Below are 18,722 nucleotides of genomic sequence, written 5' to 3' on the forward strand. Positions count from 1 at the left end.
CCCCCCCCCCCCCCGAGTGTCCAGGAAAACAGCTCCGAGACCCTGAAGAGGCCGGAGCCTCAGAACGGATAAACCATCCTGACGTCTCTGTGAAGAATGGACGTGGCATCTGGGCCGTGCCCGAGCCCTCAGCCGTCCCTCATTAACCGCTGTCAACTTCACATCTGGCTGCGGCTTCGGAGCCCCGCGGTCACCCCAGGGAGCAGCACTGGTGCTCGCCCCGCGCTGCCGCCTACCAGCTGGCCTCCTCCTAACTGAACAGCGCAGGCCGCTCTTCTGGCTGCTCGGAGCCCTGGAGTCCGCGCGGTGCGGCCCGCAAGGTGCTGCGCCAAGCTCGAAGGTGGCCTCTGGGCGCCCTTCGAGGAGGGTGTGGTGCGAGCACATGCCGGCCGGCCCCTGAAACCCCCGGGCCCCCACCCAGCTTGTTTCTGGTTCTCTTGCATCGTGGCAAAAATCTATGAAAAGGAAAAAGACATTGTGGGCGTCGTGGTGAAGGGCATATTATTTGGAGTCAGAACTCTGACTTGGAATTCCATCTCTGCGGCTTACGGGGTGACCAGCTCATCCTGGTTTACCTGGGGCTGACCTGCAAATCCCTCAGGGCATCTGGGTGGCTCATTTGGTTAAGGGGCGGACTGTTGATTTCAGCTCAGATCATGATCTCAGAGTCGTGGGATTGAGCCCTGAGTTGGGCTCTGTATTCAGCGAGGAGTCTGCTTGTCCCTCTCCCTCTGCTCCTCCCCTCGCTCTCTTGCTCTCTCATTCTCTCGCTCTCAAATAAATCTTAGAAACAAAACTGGGAATGCTCATTCCAGGACCCCAGTCAGTCCTAGGCAAACCGGAATGTTTGGTCACCTGGGATGTTAACTGTGTAACCCTGGGCACGTGAACTTTTGTATTAAGTTTCTCCGTCTGCACAACAGGGATGATATTATCTACCTCATGTTGGTGGGAGGATTAAATGAAAGAGGGTGAAGGGCTTAGACCTGCGTTACCCATGTTAAGGACTACATGTGTGCGTTTACCATGAGAATACTTGACAGTTACATGGTTTCAACTGACAACAAAACCCCAGGCTGAGGACGGATGGTTGACTCTCAGCGTCTTTGCTCACTGTTGCAGCCTCTTGGGTGAGTGACTTCTCTCAGCCTCGTTTGCCCCATTTGTAAAATGGGAATACTAGAACTCGCTGGGGCAGTGTTTGGTCCGATACACCACGAATACTGTGCCTGGTGATAAAGACCAAGCCCAGAGCAAAGGACAGCTCGGGTGGTTACTGTTCGGACTTGCTATTAGCAGGAGAGACCACGTATCCTCGCCAGTGCGGGGCAGGCGCGTCTGCCCCTCTTCTCCCGCCGACACAGTAGGAGCCCCTTCTCCACAGGGCACACGTCCCCAGGCCCCGAGGAGATGCCTGAAACTGCTGATTACCCAACCCTCTATGTACTGTGTTCTCCTATACATGCATACTTGTGATAAAGCTTAATTTATAAATTAGGCACAGTGAGACATTAATAATACAATAGAATAATTCTAATGCCATACTATAGTGTATGTGAATGATCTCTCTCAAAATCTTATTGTACGGTACTCACCCTTGTTCTTCCTGTGACAAAGTGAGACGAAACGCTGTGGCACGAGTAGGGGTGAGTGACAGGTATGGTGTAGCAGGAGGCCACTACTGACAACTATAGGTCAGAAGGAGAATCTTCCGCTTCCATGGAGAGCTAGACCGTAGATAAGGGGGGGGGGGATAGTGTAAATCCTGGTTTCCCCCCAAATGCTGTGATTTATCCTGTGCGTTCAAATACGAATGCCTGGACTGAGGGGCGCCCTGTGGAAGAGGAACAGACCACTTGGAGATGCCCATGCACCCCGAGAGGGTCATCTGAAGCCTCTGCCTCTTAGGAGGAAGAATGGCAGGGACACAGCGAGTCCAAGGGCATTCAGGGCCCACTGTACCTGCCTCCCCCACCCACCAACCCCCCAGCAGGTTCTACAGACATGGCCCTGTTGATGTGGCACAAGTGAAGGCATAGACAGCGCCCAGCTCCCTGATCACACCTGTCAGCTGCAAGCCTGAACACGCCAACGGGCCCCGCTTGGCGGCTCCTGGGTTTGCATTCTTCCGAGCACCACTCGGTACCTGACGGCGGCCCTATCTGTAGGAAAGAGTATAAGGTTATATGGGGTTCCTGTGGCTCAGTCGGTTAAGCATCCGGTTCTTGATTTCAGCTCAGGGCATGATCTTGGGGTCGTAGGATCGAGCCCTGCGTCGGGCTCCACGCTCAGCCGGCAGTCTGCTTGAGATTCTCTCTCTCCCTCTCCCTCTGCCTCTGTCCTCTCCCCAACCCCCACTCTCTCTCTCTCTAAAATCTTAAAAAAAAAAAAAAAAGAATATAAAGTTATAAATAACTGCTTCTAAGGTTCTTTGCTTTTTCCCTGCCTCCTACATTGCAGTCAGCTCTGAATCCTCCGCGACCAGGGTGCATGGTATCTTACAGTCCTAAAGTGCATGCCTCAACTAAAAGTCTTGAGTTCAAATCTTAGTGCCGCTACTTACCAGCTGTGTGACCTTAGGAAATCTACTTACTCTCTCTGGGCCTGAATTTCTCACTAGCAAATGGTGATAGCGGACGTGAGGCGAATGGGTTAACCTGTGTAAAGCAGGTGGAATAGCACCTGGTCTGTAGTAAGTACACTGTCCGTGCTGGCTGTAATTATACGTTATTAACTCATGAGTTGAGATCTGAAGGATAAAAAGATGTAGGCATAGATTGTCTTACAGACCTAACTCTGTAAACAAATAGAAAAAAATAGAAAAGGAGAGTCGTTCACGTTAGGTTAAAGAATATCTACTTCTTCCCTGCCTCCTGCAAAAGACTGACACCCCGCGGAGATTGGGCCAACTGTTTCTAACGTGTGCACGGCAGTGGGTGATCTGTCCCGTAGATCGCCGTAGGAACAGATCAGCATGTTGGGGAAACCAAGTCACATGTGCTTGCTTAGGTTGTCCATCGGACCCATTCGTTTCCTGAGCCGATTCTTCCTAAAGTGCAGCCTGCACCTCTCTCCCACCTCACCGTGCCTGAGTCAAGAGGCTGGCGTTACAGCTGCCCAAAGCTTGGCCTGCGTTTCCCCGTTGCTTTCCAGCGTGTTTTTAATTTTCCTTTTCTGGTATTCATTAACGAGTGAGGCAGGGGTGGTTGGAATTGCTGGGGACATTTTCCCTAGTGGTTTGGAGGCAGAAGAAAGGGACTAATGAGAGGAAGGAGTATGTGGTCGGTGGTGATGTAAGAAGTCCATGGGCTCCCCAGGGGGAGAGCCTTTCAGGCTCAAGTTCATACTCCAGGTCTAAACGAATTCCCAGAGGGTGGGCTTGACCAACTGATGACCTCTCTTACTTATTAACTGATGTTTACTTCACTTGTGACTACACAAAAGTGCTAATGACTTTTTTTCACGTATGGTTTCTAGTAGCTTCGTGAGCGGTCATGTAATTCGATCCCAGGGAACGTGGGTTTTAACTTAGAGGAGAAGAAAAAGGAGTCCAGACAAGGAGGAATGACTTTACCTAACATTCTTCGACCAAAGAGATTATTGAAGAAGTTGCAGGTATAGTGAGTGAATTATAGAAACTATCCAATGTGAACTCAGGAAGTTCCCTAAGGGAACTCAGAACCAGGCTGCCTGAGAACCAGAGGAATCCTATGAATAGGAGTGGTGTTACTGTTACTTGAGTCTTATCCAAGTAACATGATCAGGATTAATTCACAAGGGTGGGTCCTGCTCGAGGGTGGGCTCAGGGAGCTCAAATGGGACTGTTTTGGGAGATGATGATTTATTTTTATCTTAAACACAAGAATTTCTAGTACTGTGCATCAAAAGGATCATGAAATACTAGTCATCATATATTTAAAATATATAGCCTGCCTTCTTCGGGGCGGGGCAAGGCAGCCTGCAACAAATAAAACACGTCTGGGCCAGCACAATTAAAAGTATCAACAGAAAGCATCTAATGAAAGGAGCAGGGGAAAACATAGCACAGGGCATTACGCTAAGTGAAGTAAGTCAGAGACAAACCGCGTGTGATCTCACTTAAATGAGGACTATGGAAAAACCAAGTTCCTAGATACAGAGAACAGATTGGTGGTGGGCGGGAGGGGGCTGGGGGTGTGAAATGCGTGAAGGGTGTAAAAAGGGACAACTGTCCAGTTATAAGATAAGCCATGGAGCTTAACGCACAGCATGGTGACTATAGTTAATAATACTGTATTGCATGTTTGAAAGTTGCTGAAAGGAGGTCTTGAAAGTTCTCGTTACAAGGCAAATGTGACTGCATAGGTCACATGAGGCTGCTAGGGGGACTTACTGCCGTCCTTTGGTAACACATACAAATATCAAATCATGCTGACTTGATGTATACCTGAAATGAATAATGTCATATGTCAATTATATTTCAATAAAATCCATCAAAAGGAAAAAAGCTATCTGGGCCAGCACAATTAAAAGTATAAACAGAAAGCATCTAATAAAAGGAATAAGAAAAAAGAGCTGTTTCCGGAATGTCTTAGGCTGCTGACATACCCACGTCCATGAGTGCTGTGAGCACAGTGCTGAGAATTTCGTGGTGAGCGAGACAAGCTGGACTTTCAATCTCACGGAAGCTGTGTTCTTTTCAGGGGAGACATGTATTTACAAGGGAAGCAAGTAAACCTACAAAATAATTTCCAAACATGTTTAGTGCCAGGAAGTGGAATCAGGTGCTGGTGGGAGAGGCGGTCCCTTTTAGATGGACAGTTAGTCTCTGAGGAGGTGACTTTGAGACTTCCACTGTCAACTTCATCCCTCAGGCTCCCTCCTCCCCTCTCAAGTGTTGGCATCCGATTTCTCAATGCCCAATTATCTCCTGCCCCCATGGGCATGGCTTAATCCTGCTGAAGCTCGGAAGTGGATTATGGCCTGGTAGTCAGGTGTCTTGGGTTTTAACCCCTACACACTCCCAGCATCTGTCCTCCTCTCTGGTCTCTCTTCAGCTCTGTTTTCTCCCTCCCATCAATGTCCTTTGGGACAAAGTCCACACTGAACCCAATAATGCTGGTCCCTGCCACATACTTGCATCCTTGGGGCCTTTGAATGTAGCATTCATATCTAGACTGCCATACCAACATCCTTCATTTTTCTAGACTTGGCTCTAGTTTCATGGCCTCTGGGAAGCCTTCCCTGGTTACCTCCAAGCAGAGGGAGTGTCCCCTTCCTCTGAACTCTCGACACTTGGCTCATACCTCTATCTCTTTCAGATAATGTGGCATGGTGATTTTTTGTTTTCATGTTCGTCTCCTTGAGTGCATACACTGTGTAGAGTTTTGTGGGGTTTTTTGCATCCATAGTGTCTAACATCATGCCTGATATACAATAACTATGCTAATTACCGCTCAGTGCTCCTATATTCCAGGTACTGTTAGGCACTTTGCATGGATCTTTAAATCTTATGGTAAACATTATTGTGCCTATTTTATATCTGGGAAATGAGGCTTAGGGATTAAAGAACTTGTTCAAAGTCACAGAGCAGGAAGGTGGCCGACTTAGGATTCCCACCCAGATGTTTTAAACTTGAAAGCCCGTTTCCACTTCACTGTGCAATCTTTCTCAGGAAGCGCTCCATACGTGTATATTGAATGAAAAACAAAGTATTTTAAAATCACTCGCCCTGCTCTACCAGCATAATCCATCAAAAGATGTATGGTAACTATTACTTAGTTCTATGTGTGTACTAGTTTTGGAACCCAGATCAAATAAAATCCTATTGGGCTTTAAGGAGGGATTTAAAAAAAAGTTACTAGGGAAGTATGTGAAAAGGGGAAGGGGAATAAAAAAAAAATGTCTTCCCTCTTCCCTCTCATCTTTCTCCTCTAGAGTTGGAGTGGGGGAAATTAAAGGAACATCATGAGCTTGCTGAGGGGGAAAAAGGGAGACAGGCATCCCAGGACAATCATGATAACTGTGTTGTGGGATCATGGGGGTGAATCCATCCATTCCCTGTTTGATAATTTCAATAAAGTGGACACCAGAAGGGTGACTGTTGCTTAGTTCAACTCAACAAATGTTGACTGAGTGCCTGCCAGAGCGAATGTACATGCTATTCAGACCCTCTAAGAGGCACCTGGGGAAGCAAGACTTTGGCCCTTTATAGACTTGCCCAGAGCTAACTGGTTGGCTGGGGCAGAGCTAATGTGCCTCAAACGTAGGTGGGGAGTGACGTGGGACTCCACAAGCTGACTCTTCCCCCAGCACCAATACGAGCACCAACGAGGAAGTCATCACGTTCCTAGAAGGATCAAGATTTTACAGTTTGGTTCTATTGGCTAAATTATGGAACCAGACTCTTCCCCAGCCTTCCTTTGGAGCTTACATTCTGTAGAGAAAAAATAAGCAGGGGGGAGGGAGTGGGGATAGAACGTGCCAGAAAAAAAACAAGTTGCTTTAAAGAGGGTGGTCAGGGAAGGTGGATTTTAATCACAGACTGAAGATGAGGGAGCAGACCAGGTGGGAACCTGGAGAGAGAGTTCCAGATGGGCAACAGCAGAATGCAAAGCCCCCAAAGCAGGAATGTTCTGGGCCCTGTGAGAACCAGCAGGAGGTGAATGCGTGAGGGGTGGGGATGAAGGCAGAAGCAATGGGACAGAGAACACCAGACCTTGCGAGCCGTTGTGAGTGCTTTATGCTCTGTGGAGAATAGATGGGGAAGGGAGACCAGTGTAGAAGCAGGGAAGCCTCTTAGGACGCTGTTGCAATAATCCAGGCATTGATGATGGTCGCTTGGACCAGGATGGTGGCAGTGGAAGTGATGAGAAGTAGTTGGATTCTGGCTATTATCTTCTTGGTTGTATTTGGAGTGTTAAAGAAAGGAATTGGGGCTGACTCTGAGGTTTTGGGCCTGAACAACAGGAAGGATGTAAGGTGCTGTTCAATAAAGCTGGTAAGATGTGGGAAGAGCTGGTTTGGCAGGGAAGCTGAGGGTGTTTGGCTATGTTAAGTTCAAGGTGCCTATGAGATGTGGAAGTGAAGACATGGAGGAAGCAGGTTGATATATGATCCTGGGGCACAGGGGAAGTTCTGGGCTGGAGGCCAGGCCATGGGAGGGGAGAAAGCATGGAACCCCACAGCCTGGATTCCAATCCCAGCTCCACTCTGTGAACCTAGACAAGGCTTTCTTCCCTGCTGACTTCCCTATCCTCATCTTTGAAGTGGAGGTGGTGTCATGACTATCACAGGACAGTTGGGAGGGTTAAAGAAGACCACATATGTAAAGCATAACACAGTACATAGTAGATCAATAGGTAATGGCTGTCTTCTTCCCAACCCCCTTCTGGGTTTCCAGACCCTGTAGGGAGCCCACAATCCAAACATATCGGGCAAAGTCTAGAATGTCAGCGCGAGGAATTGGGACTATCTGATAAGCAGTGGAAATTGAGTAAAATAAATTGTGTTGGCGAGGTTAGGATGGATTGGATGGGGAGAAAGACCAGGAATGAGAGACGGGCTGGGTTGTGTTGCAAAGCAAGGGAGGTACAGGGCCAGGAGGGCCAGGGTGGTGGCACAGGAGATGGAACACATACATTTGAGTCTGTAGGGTCATCAGCATCTTGAAAAAACTTTCTTGGAGCCAAATCACCATGGGTTCCTGAGAATCTCAATGGCCTGTCCCCCTGTTGCCTTGTCCAAGGACACAAACAAGAGCCTATTGCTATCTCATGGTGACCATGTCTCTTGCAGCAGTCCCCTGGCCTCGCCCCGAGGACCTTGAGCAAAATTTGAGTCACTCTTCCTGTTCAGTGGAGCAGCTGAAGCCTAAGACTCATCCATTGGCAGGGGAACTCACTTCCCTCCAGAACCCCCGGATCTTGATTCTCTTCGCCTGAAAGAACAAATACATTCATTAGGGTTGAATGGCTCCCTTTCTCATTATGTAATAGCTCAGGGCAAGTAATTAGCTCTCTTAGCAGTGAAAGACCAAACAGTTGAGAATTCAGTCTCCTCCTCTGACTTCTCTGACTAGAAATAGGGCTGAGTAGAAAATCCCAAATAAAATATTAAAATGCAAGCAGAACTGACAAGTACATTTAACAAGGTTGCAGGACACAAGGTTAACTTACAAAAATCAATTGCATGTCTCACTACTTGCAAAGAACAAATGGAAACTGAAATTAAAATATGTTCTTGACAGTTATGTCTTCTGTGACTAGAAACAGTTTTATTTCTCCCTTTCCAATCAGTATGCTGTTTACTACTTTTTCTTGTCATATTGCACTGGTAAGAACCTCTAGTGCAGTACTGAAAAGGAATAGTGAGAAAGGATCTCTCTGTCTTGTTCCTAATTTCAGTGAAAAAGCACTCATCTTTCAATATTAGACATGTTAGCTGTGAATGTCTTATAGATATTCCCCAGTTGAAGAATTTCCTTCTAATCCCTACTTTGCTGAGAGGTATATACATATAATGTTGAATTTTATTAAATAATTTCTGTACATATAAAACAATAGGGCTGGGGCAAATCATGAAAGGGAAGCCCCTTTTGGAGCCATCTCCCCTACGCATAGGTACACACACCCTCACTCAAGTGCGGACAGAGGGAGATTGGGGAAAGAGTAAAAAGGGTAGCACTGCCTCAAAGAGGACTGAAAGGAGAGAAATGGGTTTGTTTGTTTTAATTCCCAGAGGTGGAAATTGTCATCCCTTGAGGTAGATCTGGCCTACAGATGTGGGTTTTGTTTGGCCCATGCCATGGGTTTTAAAATGTTGAATTTGTTGTTAACTTTTAAAAATCAAAAGACTGCACATTAGACACTGGATTTCAGCTTATAAAATTTTCATTCCATCAACACTAGGCTGTTTTTTTTTTTCTTGAGGTGTAACTGACATATAACTATATTAGTGATTAATTTCAGGTATACAACATAATGATTTGATATTGTGAAATGATCACCACAGTAAGTGTAATTAACATCATCAATTGCATAGTTACAAATTTTTATTTTGGGGAGAAATTTTAAGATATACTCTCCTCCCAACTTTCAACTATGCAATCCAGTATTATTAACTATCGTCACTATGCTATACGTTACATCTCTACGACTTTTTTATTTTGTAACTGATGTTTATCTTTTTGGTCCCCTTTGCCTATTTTACCTACCTCTACATTCCCTCTCTGGCAACCCACAATGTGTTTCTATCAGCTTTGGGGTTTTTTTGTTTTGTTTTTGCTGCTGCTGTTTTAGATTCCACGTCCAAGTGTGATCATACCATACTTGTCTTTCTCTGACTTCCGGCACTTAGCATAATGCCCTCAAGGTCCGCCCATGTTGTCACAAATGGCAAGATTTCCTTTTTTTTATGGTTCAATAATATTTTATTGTATATATACCATATTTTCTTTATCCATTCCTTGATCGATGGACACTTACATTGTTTCCATTTCTTGGCTTTTGTGAATAATGCTGCAGTGAACATTGCAGCATGTGGATGTTTTTTTGAACTGGTGCTTTGTTTTTTCAGATAAATACCTAGAAGTGAATTGCTGGATCATAGGATATTTCTAATTTTAGTTTTTTTGAGGAACCTCCATACTGTTTTCCAGAGTGGCTGCTTCAATTTACGTTCCCATGAGCAGCACACAAGGGTTACCTTTTCTCCATATCCTCACCAAAACTTATTTCTTGGTCTTTAGTAATAGCCATTGTAACAGGTGATATCTCAGTGATATCTCATCGTGGCTTTCATTTGCATTTCCCTGACGATTAGTGATGTTGAGCATGTTTTCTTGTACCTGTTGGTCATCTGTATGTGCCCATTTTTAATCTGATTGTTTTCTGTTATTGCATGAATTCTTTGTGTATTTTGGACAGTAACCCTTTATCAGATATATGATTTGCAAATATTTTCTTCCATTTTGTAGTTTGCCTTTTCATTTTGGTGATGGTTTCCTGTGCTGTGCAGAAGTTTGTTAGCTTGATGTCATCCCCCTTATTGATTTTTGCTTCTGTTGCCTTTGCTTTCGGTGTCAGGTCCAAAAAGTCATCACCAAGACCGATGTCAAGAAGCTTACTGCTTATGTTTTCTTCTAGTTGTATGGTTTCAGGTCTTACCTTCAAGTCTTTAGTCCATTTTGAGCTAATTTTTGGATATGGTGTAAAACAGTGGTCCAGCTTCATTCTTTTGCATGTGGCTGTCCAGTGTTCCAGCACCATTTATTGAAGAGACTGCCCTTTTCTCATTATATTCTTGCTGCTTTTGTCATAAATTAATTGATCATATATGCGTGGGTTTATATCTGAACTCTATTCTCTCCCATAGATCCATACATCTCTTTTTATGCCAATCTATAATGTTTTGATTGTTATGGCTTTGTAAAATAGTTTGAAATCAGGCAATGCCTACAGCTTTGTTCTTTCGCAAGACTGCTTTGGCTGTTGGAAGTCTCTTGTGGTTCCACACAAATTTTAGATTATTCTATTTCTGTGAAAAATAGCTTTGGAAGTTTAGTAGGCATTGCATTGGGTCTAGATTGTTGTGGATGGTATGGACACTTGAACAATATTAATTCTTCTAATCCATGAGCACAGAGTATCTTTCCATTTATTTGTACCATCTCCAATTTCTTTCATCAGTGTCTTACAGTTTTCAGTGTACAGATCTTTCACCTCTTTGGTTAAATTTATTCTGAGGTATTTTATTTTGATGCAGTTGTAAGTGGAACGGTTTTCTTAATTATCACAGATTGTTAGTATATAGAATCACAACAGAGTTTGTATATTGATTTTATATCCTGCAACTTTACTGAATTCATTGCTTAGTTCTAATAGTCTTTTGGTGGAACCTTTAGGGTTTTCTATAATATCATGTTATTTGCCAATTGTGACAGGTTTACTTCTTCCTGTCCAGTTTGGATCTATCTTATTTCTTTTTCTTAACTAACTTCTCTTAGGCTGGTCTTCTGGAGACAAGGACCAGTGAAGGCCTGTAGCAGCTGCTGGACCCTTGAAATGGAGCAGCACACCTCACCATGGTCCCCACCTGGCCTTGCCATCCTCATTTCCTCCCTTCAGTAGCGTATGAGTTTACAAGACTTGGTTTAAAGTAGGATCAGACTGGGCAATTAATGAACTCAACATGAAGAACAGACTTGATGTTTACCTAGTTCAGAAGTGAACAAAGAGGGAAAGAATGTGAGGGAAGTTAGAGCAAAGGGAGGTTGTGTAGTCAGCCAGACTATTACGGTGAGGTATTGAGGCTCTTTCTTACAGACAATGTATATTCTTCTATCCTAAGCGGCTAAGTTCACTGTCAGAAGGGACCCCTCCACTCCAAAATAGTTCATGCTTCCTGGTGGGCTGAATTCAGCNCACCCCATCAGAGCCTCTGTGAATTATGTTGGGGTCTATCCTGCTTCAGGTCAACTCCTGTTAGTAGCAAACTCATGGACTTGGGAATTTTTGCAAGAAGGGAGTTCATTTTCTCTTCTTGCTCCCCATCCTCTTGCAAAAAAAACAAAACAAACAAAAAGAAAAAAACAAAAATTCCATGGCACATCCGTTGTCCACTTCTTATATTAAGACTGATTTGCCTCTGCTAACTTTGGTATAGGAGCTCAGGATCCCAACACAATTATTACCAAAAAAAAAAAAAAATTTTGATTTTCAGAGTTGCTTTGTTGAACAGATGGCATATCCAAAGTGCATAGTTTGTTTGAAAAATGGTTTTTTTATGTTCCTTGTGCTCATCCTTCAAGTTCATGGCCATCACCCATCAGCACCTGAGAGTACTTAGTGCTCGGGATAACTAAAAGGGAGAATAAATCCTGCTTGCTTTGAACACAGCTCAGGGTTCACTGTATGTTCCTGTACTGGCCAGTGCTAATCAGCTCTTCCCCACTCCTCCCCTCTTTGTGCTTATAAATCAAGAGGCCTCGGTATTAGTCACCAAAAAAGAGATAATTAGTGAGTACAAGCTGCTACCTTCATAGATCATTCTGTGCCTTGGATTCAAGCTAAGCCAAGAAACTGGAGCAAACATCACACAATTATGAGTTGCTTTAGCAGAGCATTTTTTATACAAGGCACATGAGTCTGAATGTTTAAATCTAGATTCTGTACCCACTCCCCCCGCCCAAACTGTTGTAAGGATAGCCACGATATGAGGCCAAAGGGAAAGTAACTTCCCCATTTTATAAGGTTTTCCTTTCCTAGACTAAAAAATGTGACTCTGGAACCTCCAGGACTTAGCACAGCAACGGTTTCTTAAGGGTATAGTCTTCAGATATTTTAAATACCTTAATCCTCCACATGGATGTAACAACGAAATAAGATGTCCCTTTGTTCCACTGAGATATGCTATATCCTCCCAGGAAGCCGTGGCTTGTGCCCTTACCAGCCATTTGTCCAACTGGAAAATTCATTTCCTGCTCTGGCAGGCCACATGGTCAAGGGCACTGCTGCCCTGAGAAAAAGGAAGACTGTTTCCAGTCCAACTAAATAGTGTAGGAACTTCCTTCCCATGCATTGCTAACCAAATATTGCTGGCTTATGCAGACGTGTTCCCCTCCCGTTTTATGACTTTGGAGCTGTTCAAATGCATGCTGGCTTTTATTTTTTCCATCACACAGTGGTTCTTCCAATTTTTTAGTTTCCCATATCAACCACTTTGCTATTTTTAAGCAGAACAATTTCAAGCCAAAGGAGCTAATCAGAACAGTAAAACCTTACCAGTTCATGCAAGGAGACTGAACTCCTTTGGTGAGGGAAAGACTAGCATTAAAAACAGGAGGCCTGTTTCATCTTCTATAAGATAAGGGTATAGGATTGTATAATCAAAATCCTTTTCTACTAATATTAAAACCACATTTCATCAAATCTAAGATGTCATTGATCATATAAAACATATTTTATGTACCAACAGTTTTAAATATTTCCACGGGTTAAATTATTCCAAAACACCTTTAAAGATTTCCCTGCAGTGAGTGGATTGGTCACATCGGACTCCTGTGGCTTTGAAATCCATTCAGACAAATTTGGTGACCTTTCCTGCCCTCTAGTTGTATTGTTTGGCATGAAATAGTCCAATCCTACTGAATGACCTCAGTAATGAAATATAACACCGCTTTTTAACGCCTTGGGGGCATCTTTCTTTCTAAGCAAATAAAGCTTTTACTTGTCTCTTTGCAAGAAAACATGGAATTGCTCTCCTCCTAACAATGACGATTTGCTTCAGCAACATCAAACTTACGTGCCACTGCTCTGTTTTCGAGACTTTTTATGTATACAGTAACTTTTCATTTCAGTGCTGAATCATAATGTAATCTTTTCTAAGACCTTGAATGGCAATTCAATTCAATGGCGTAGTCCCAAGAATGGACGTAACTCAATGGAAGTTACAAGATGGCCCCCCTGAGACTGTGTTTGCCCTGCTCAGATAAAGGCATCTGCATCATGACTACAGCTTGGCAGTAGAAGCTGCATGACTCCCTCCATCACCCATGCATTCTAATCTCAGGGATGTTAGAGTGTGAACGAACAAGGATCCCAGAATGGATCAACTATGGAAGTAGCTACAATCTCCTGATAACTTACTGTTCTCTCCGGCAGGGTACTAAAATCTTGACTTAATATCAACCCGACCTCACAGCAGCCCCAAATGTATGTGTAGATTAGGAAGTTTAACCAGGTTAACAGAGTTGCCCCAGACTACACAGGCTAATTTCAGAGCAAGGATTCAGATCCAGACAATAAGCCATTCTGTCCACCAGCTCTGTGTTTCTACAGGCCATGTAAATTGTGTGCACATCAACCATAGATTGCTGCTGAGTTCCTTTCACTTTCAAGAATGCAAAGCATCACTCCAAATAGGCTCTCAGAGGGTTATTTTAAAAAGCTCAACTGCATAAGATTTTCTGTAATGAATTGATAAAAATAATTTATAATTAGCACGTCCATTATAAGCAAATGGCCAGTTCTTAAAGGGGCTCACCCTCGTGACTGCTGCCTTCACAGCCACTGTGGGAGCTGGTGGGGCCATCTGCGGCCACCTGCTCACCACGGTACAATGAGATCGTCAACTCATCCCCGTCTTCTGACCAAAACCCTACCTAAGGGCTGAAATGACTTTCTCAGTGATACATGGACGTACGTTCTCTGCAAACTATGGGCCTAGATCAGCTTACACCTTGGCCTCCTGCCCCTTGAGCCGGCTCTTCAACATAGAGAGTGAATGGTTATGGACAATGATGGTTTTCTTTTTATAGACCATGAATGTAGTTTTACTTTCCCAATGTTAGAGGACATGACAACACATGGGACTTCAGTGCACAGGAGCCCCCGGCCCCTGGTTCTGGCCAGCAGCCCAGAGGTAGAGCATGGAAGCCAGCAAGTTTGCCTCTAGAGAATACCCCTGTGGCTTTGTGGTGATGGCGATTCTGTTTCTGCGGACGGTTAAATATGGAATCTGGGAGGAGCTTTGTACTTATGTTCAGTGCTTTGGGAACCAACCCCAAAAGAAAGGACTGAGTGTGACTAAGGGCTTTTGTGGTCAAAATAAACACCAACAAGAGGGAATTACCAAGTCCAAACAGTTGAAGACTGCCCGCCTCAAGTTCTAGACTTGTAGACACCATGATAACTGTATAAATGTGCATGCCAGGGGCCAGTGTCGAGAGTGCTTTAAGAGAATGCAAAAAAGCATCTTTTAAAAATTGTTTTCTCAAGTAACCAAATCATTTAGTTGGTAAGTGTATATTGAGTACCTACATGTGATGGGGGGGAACATAGGAATGAACAACTCCTGTTCCAAGTGCGGCAAGCATGAGTACTCAAAGAAGCTGGGTTGAACAATGAGCAAAGCCAAAGCCTTTTCTGACCTCCCACTGGTTTTGTTACAGCTGTAAAGGTGCTTCCCATTATGGCCTGACAAAAGACAAGAAGAGGCGCTCTCAAGATGGCTGCCCAGATGGCTGTGTGAGCCTCACGGCAACAGCACTCTCCGCAGAGGTCTCTGCAGCTGCCACTGTCTCCTTGGTGACAAATGAGCCTGGCCTAGACAACCCTGCCTACGTGTCTGCAGTGGAGGATGGTCAGCCAGCAGACAGCCCATTGGACTCTGGCCGGAGCAACCGAACTAGGGGTGAGTCAAATGGGTGGTTTCCTGGGAATGGGCTCCTCGCCTTGAGATTACCCTCTGTGGGATATTTACTGTAGAAAGTTCTAGAAATATTTTTTTAAGGGCAAAATCATTCTGGTAGTTTCGGCAGCAATCCAATGTCCAATTCTCCAAAGTGAAATGAAACCACAAGTACCTCAGATCACTAAAAACATGTAATCGAACTTAGTGGAAGGGGCAAAGTTGGGCCTGATGATTCACCACCCCACAGTGATGGCACCTTCCCATCCATGCTGCTCAAGAAGGGTGCCACTACCTTCAGTCCAGCCCAGCAAAACAGAAAAGCAGGCTTTTAGACCATACGTATTTCACTGTAGAAAATGGAGACAGTACAGAGAGGCAAACTGCATCATCCTACCACCTAGAAGTAAGCAGGTAATTCTTACGTTCCTGTGTATATCTGACCAAACATGCACATTAAAGAGGGTTTCTGTGAATGTGTAGCTACTGTTTCTTCCTTTTCTTTTATCTCAGCACGGCCCTTTGAGCGATCCACTATCAGAAGCAGATCTTTTAAAAAAATAAACCGAGCTTTGAGTGTTCTTCGAAGGACAAAGAGTGGGAGTGCGGTTGCCAACCAAGCTGACCAGGGCAGAGAAAATTCTGAAGACACCACTGGCCCAGAGGGTAAGTGACCTCCCCCGTGAGTCTGGACATGGGCTGGGCTTCCAGAATGGCCTCAGAGGTGATGAGGACCAGACCACCACCCATTTTCTAGGACACCTCTCTTCACAAGGGCATAAAATATTTTTTGCCTTGATTAGCCTACTTCTTACGTAAGTAACCAAAGGCAGAAATGATTGTTCTCTTTTCATAGAGGTTGAGCAAATAGGTTTTGGAGCCCTCACTTTCAGATGCTAGCTTAACACGTATAAGAAATAATAAAAATTAAGTGAAAAGCATTTACAACATGGCTGGCAGCAGTAAATGCTATGTAAGTATTTTTTTCTTATTACGACTGCATATAATGTGGGGTTCTGAGCATGTTTTTCATGCATTAACTTATTTAATGCTCACAACAAACCTATGAAGTGGCTACTATTATTATCCCTCTTTTACAGATAAGAAAATGGAGACACAGGGAGATTACTTAGCTTGCCCCAAATTACCTTGCTTAACGTTTGAATTCAGGCAATGTGGCTCTGGAATCCAGGCTTCTGTTGGATCTTAGATCCTTTGTGTTTATAAATGCGGCTAGGAAATACTTTCTTTTTATCTTATGTTAGAACTTCAGAGCAGCAACAATAGCTTTTTTAAAAAATGGAGCTTTCTTGTGTGCCAGGTAGTGTTTGTCCTAAGTCCGCTAGATGTCACAGTGCTAAGGGGTAGGGATGATGGTGATTCTCATTTTACAGATGAGGAAACAGAGACCCAGAGAGGAACTCGCCCAAAGTCACCCGGCTAGAAAATGACAGACCTAGGACCTTAGCTCGGGTTCTCCCGCTCCAGAGCCCGCGCCAGCAACCCCTGGGTTAAGTGCCCTCCCCTCCTAGGGGCTTGAGAGGTAGATTCCAAACCACTGGCTTCATCACACCGTCAGAGAATCCATGAACAGTCCTAGAAAATCCCTCTAGCTTGTCACCTCTCCCCTCTGTGGGTGCACACATGCGCGTGCGCACACATACACACACACACACACACACACACACACACACACTACATGCTCTCACTACTCTGAGCTCATTACATCCTGGGAATACTGTCTCTCTCTCCCTTCCAGGCTGCTGTTCAACTTTCACTCCCACGCTCCTTCAGCTGCCATTCTCATTCCTCCTTCCAGGCCCTGCCTCCTCCTAGAAGCCCTCCCTGCCTCCCTCAGTCCTCTTTCCATTGTGTTCCTAAGCACCTGCATCTTTATTATAGCAGTGCCAGCTTTCACTGTCACTGCGTCTGTAAGAACAGGGTTTCTCTCGTGAGTGTGTCCTCAGGGTGAAGCATATTTTGCTGAGTGTGCAGTGAATATGGGATTACAACTCCCTTTCTGCCACTCCTCCCTCTTATGAAAGCGTCCTGGATTCTCCTCTATGTAAAGTTTTCTTTCTGCATAAGATTTATTTGCATGTGTATTGCAGAAACCTTTTAAGTAAGAGATTCCTGTGTGAAAGATGCTGGCCTAGGCTCTATAACTTTATATAAAGATTATCAAATCCAGTTCCTAGCTCCAAGAGGCTCATTCATGACTGCGAGAAAATAAAATACCGTAGGAGTGAGCTATAAATAAATGGCAGTGGCAGCCCCAGGGAAAGGAGCATCACTTCCAAGCAGGCAGTGTAACCTGGGTCTACGGGGCCGGTTTATGACCTGGATGGGCATTGGGATCTTGACTCTCTGTTAGAAAGTAGTGGGAGACGAGGTTAAGGCTGGATCAGAAGGGTCCTGGATGGCATTTGGGAGTCTTGGTTTGGGGCAGTGAACACACTGAAAGCTTCGCAGAGCGCTATTGCAGGAACTGCGCGACGTTCCCGGAAGACGGCCGCCATGTTACATGTGCAGGGGGCTTAGAGTGGGAGAGAATGGGTTTCTTCAGATGCTCCAGGAAGCTATGACTCCAGAATGGGGTGAGGTGTTAGGACTCGGCAAGGCTGGTAATGATGGTCTTTTCAGGATTTGTGAGGCAACAAAGCTTTTAAAAAATGGCCTTCGAGTCTCACTGCTTCAGCAACCTGTGGTTGGTCCCGTGAAGTCCCCTGGCATAGTTTATCCATCCGTTTTATGTGGGTAAAGAGGCCCTGCTGTTTATTGGCTGTGTGACCCTGGCCAGATTATTTAACTTCTCTGAGCTCCAGCATTCTGTCCTCTAAAAAGCAGGGATGATAATAATCTTCATAGGGTTGTTGTAAAGACTAAACCCCCAAAATATGCATGCAACTGGCTAGCTCAATGCCTGGCACATAGCAAACACTCAGTAAATAACATCATATCCCTAGTCCTTCGGTGAGGACACCATATTGGACAACTCTATTTTATTCCAGACCAGCACAAGTTCGGCAGTTGAAAAAAAAAATTTAGATTTATTTATTGACTTGAGAGACAGAGAGAGCTGGGGGGAAAGGGCGAGGAAGAGAGAGAATCCCAAGCAGACTACCTGCTGAGCAGGGAGCCTGACATGGGGCTCCATCCCACAACCCCGAGATCACACCTCAGCCAAAATCAGGAGAAGGATGCCCAACTGGCAGAGCCACTGAGACACACCGAAACTTATTTTAACTCTTCAAGGTCACTAGGGTCTCCCTGGCATGGTTCTAATGAACATTATGTACAAATGCAACTGGGGGTGTCCTCTCAGACTCAAATCAAATGCCCTGAGTAGTTTCGGTTTGGGAGGATGGTTTTTGTAAATCTGTTGGTGGGGGGAGGGGGGTAGACAGGCAGGGGGAGGGGAACAAGAACCAGCAGCTTTGATGATTACTTCTAAATCTTTCTTTGTTCAAAGTGATTTTTTTAAAAATCACCATTCCCGGTCACCAGACCTGTTCCAACAGGTGCTTATGGTAACGCCTACTTAATGTAATCAA

General features: G+C 44.7%; 1 protein-coding gene across 2 annotated transcripts in view; it reads left to right on the forward strand.

The window, feature by feature from the left end:
• LNX1 (ligand of numb-protein X 1) overlaps positions 1-18,722 on the forward strand; it is a 181,309-nt gene that overhangs the window by 131,214 nt on the left and 31,373 nt on the right. For both annotated transcript variants that reach the window (XM_008701476.2, XM_040624995.1), the window contains exons 4-5: positions 14,930-15,171; positions 15,682-15,834. In XM_008701476.2, coding sequence (XP_008699698.2) covers positions 14,930-15,171; positions 15,682-15,834 — 395 coding nt within the window. The remainder of the gene's footprint in view (positions 1-14,929; positions 15,172-15,681; positions 15,835-18,722) is intronic.

The sequence above is a fragment of the Ursus maritimus genome, unplaced genomic scaffold (genome assembly GCF_017311325.1).
Source record: "Ursus maritimus isolate PB19 unplaced genomic scaffold, ASM1731132v1 scaffold_8, whole genome shotgun sequence".
NCBI lineage: Eukaryota > Metazoa > Chordata > Mammalia > Carnivora > Ursidae > Ursus > Ursus maritimus.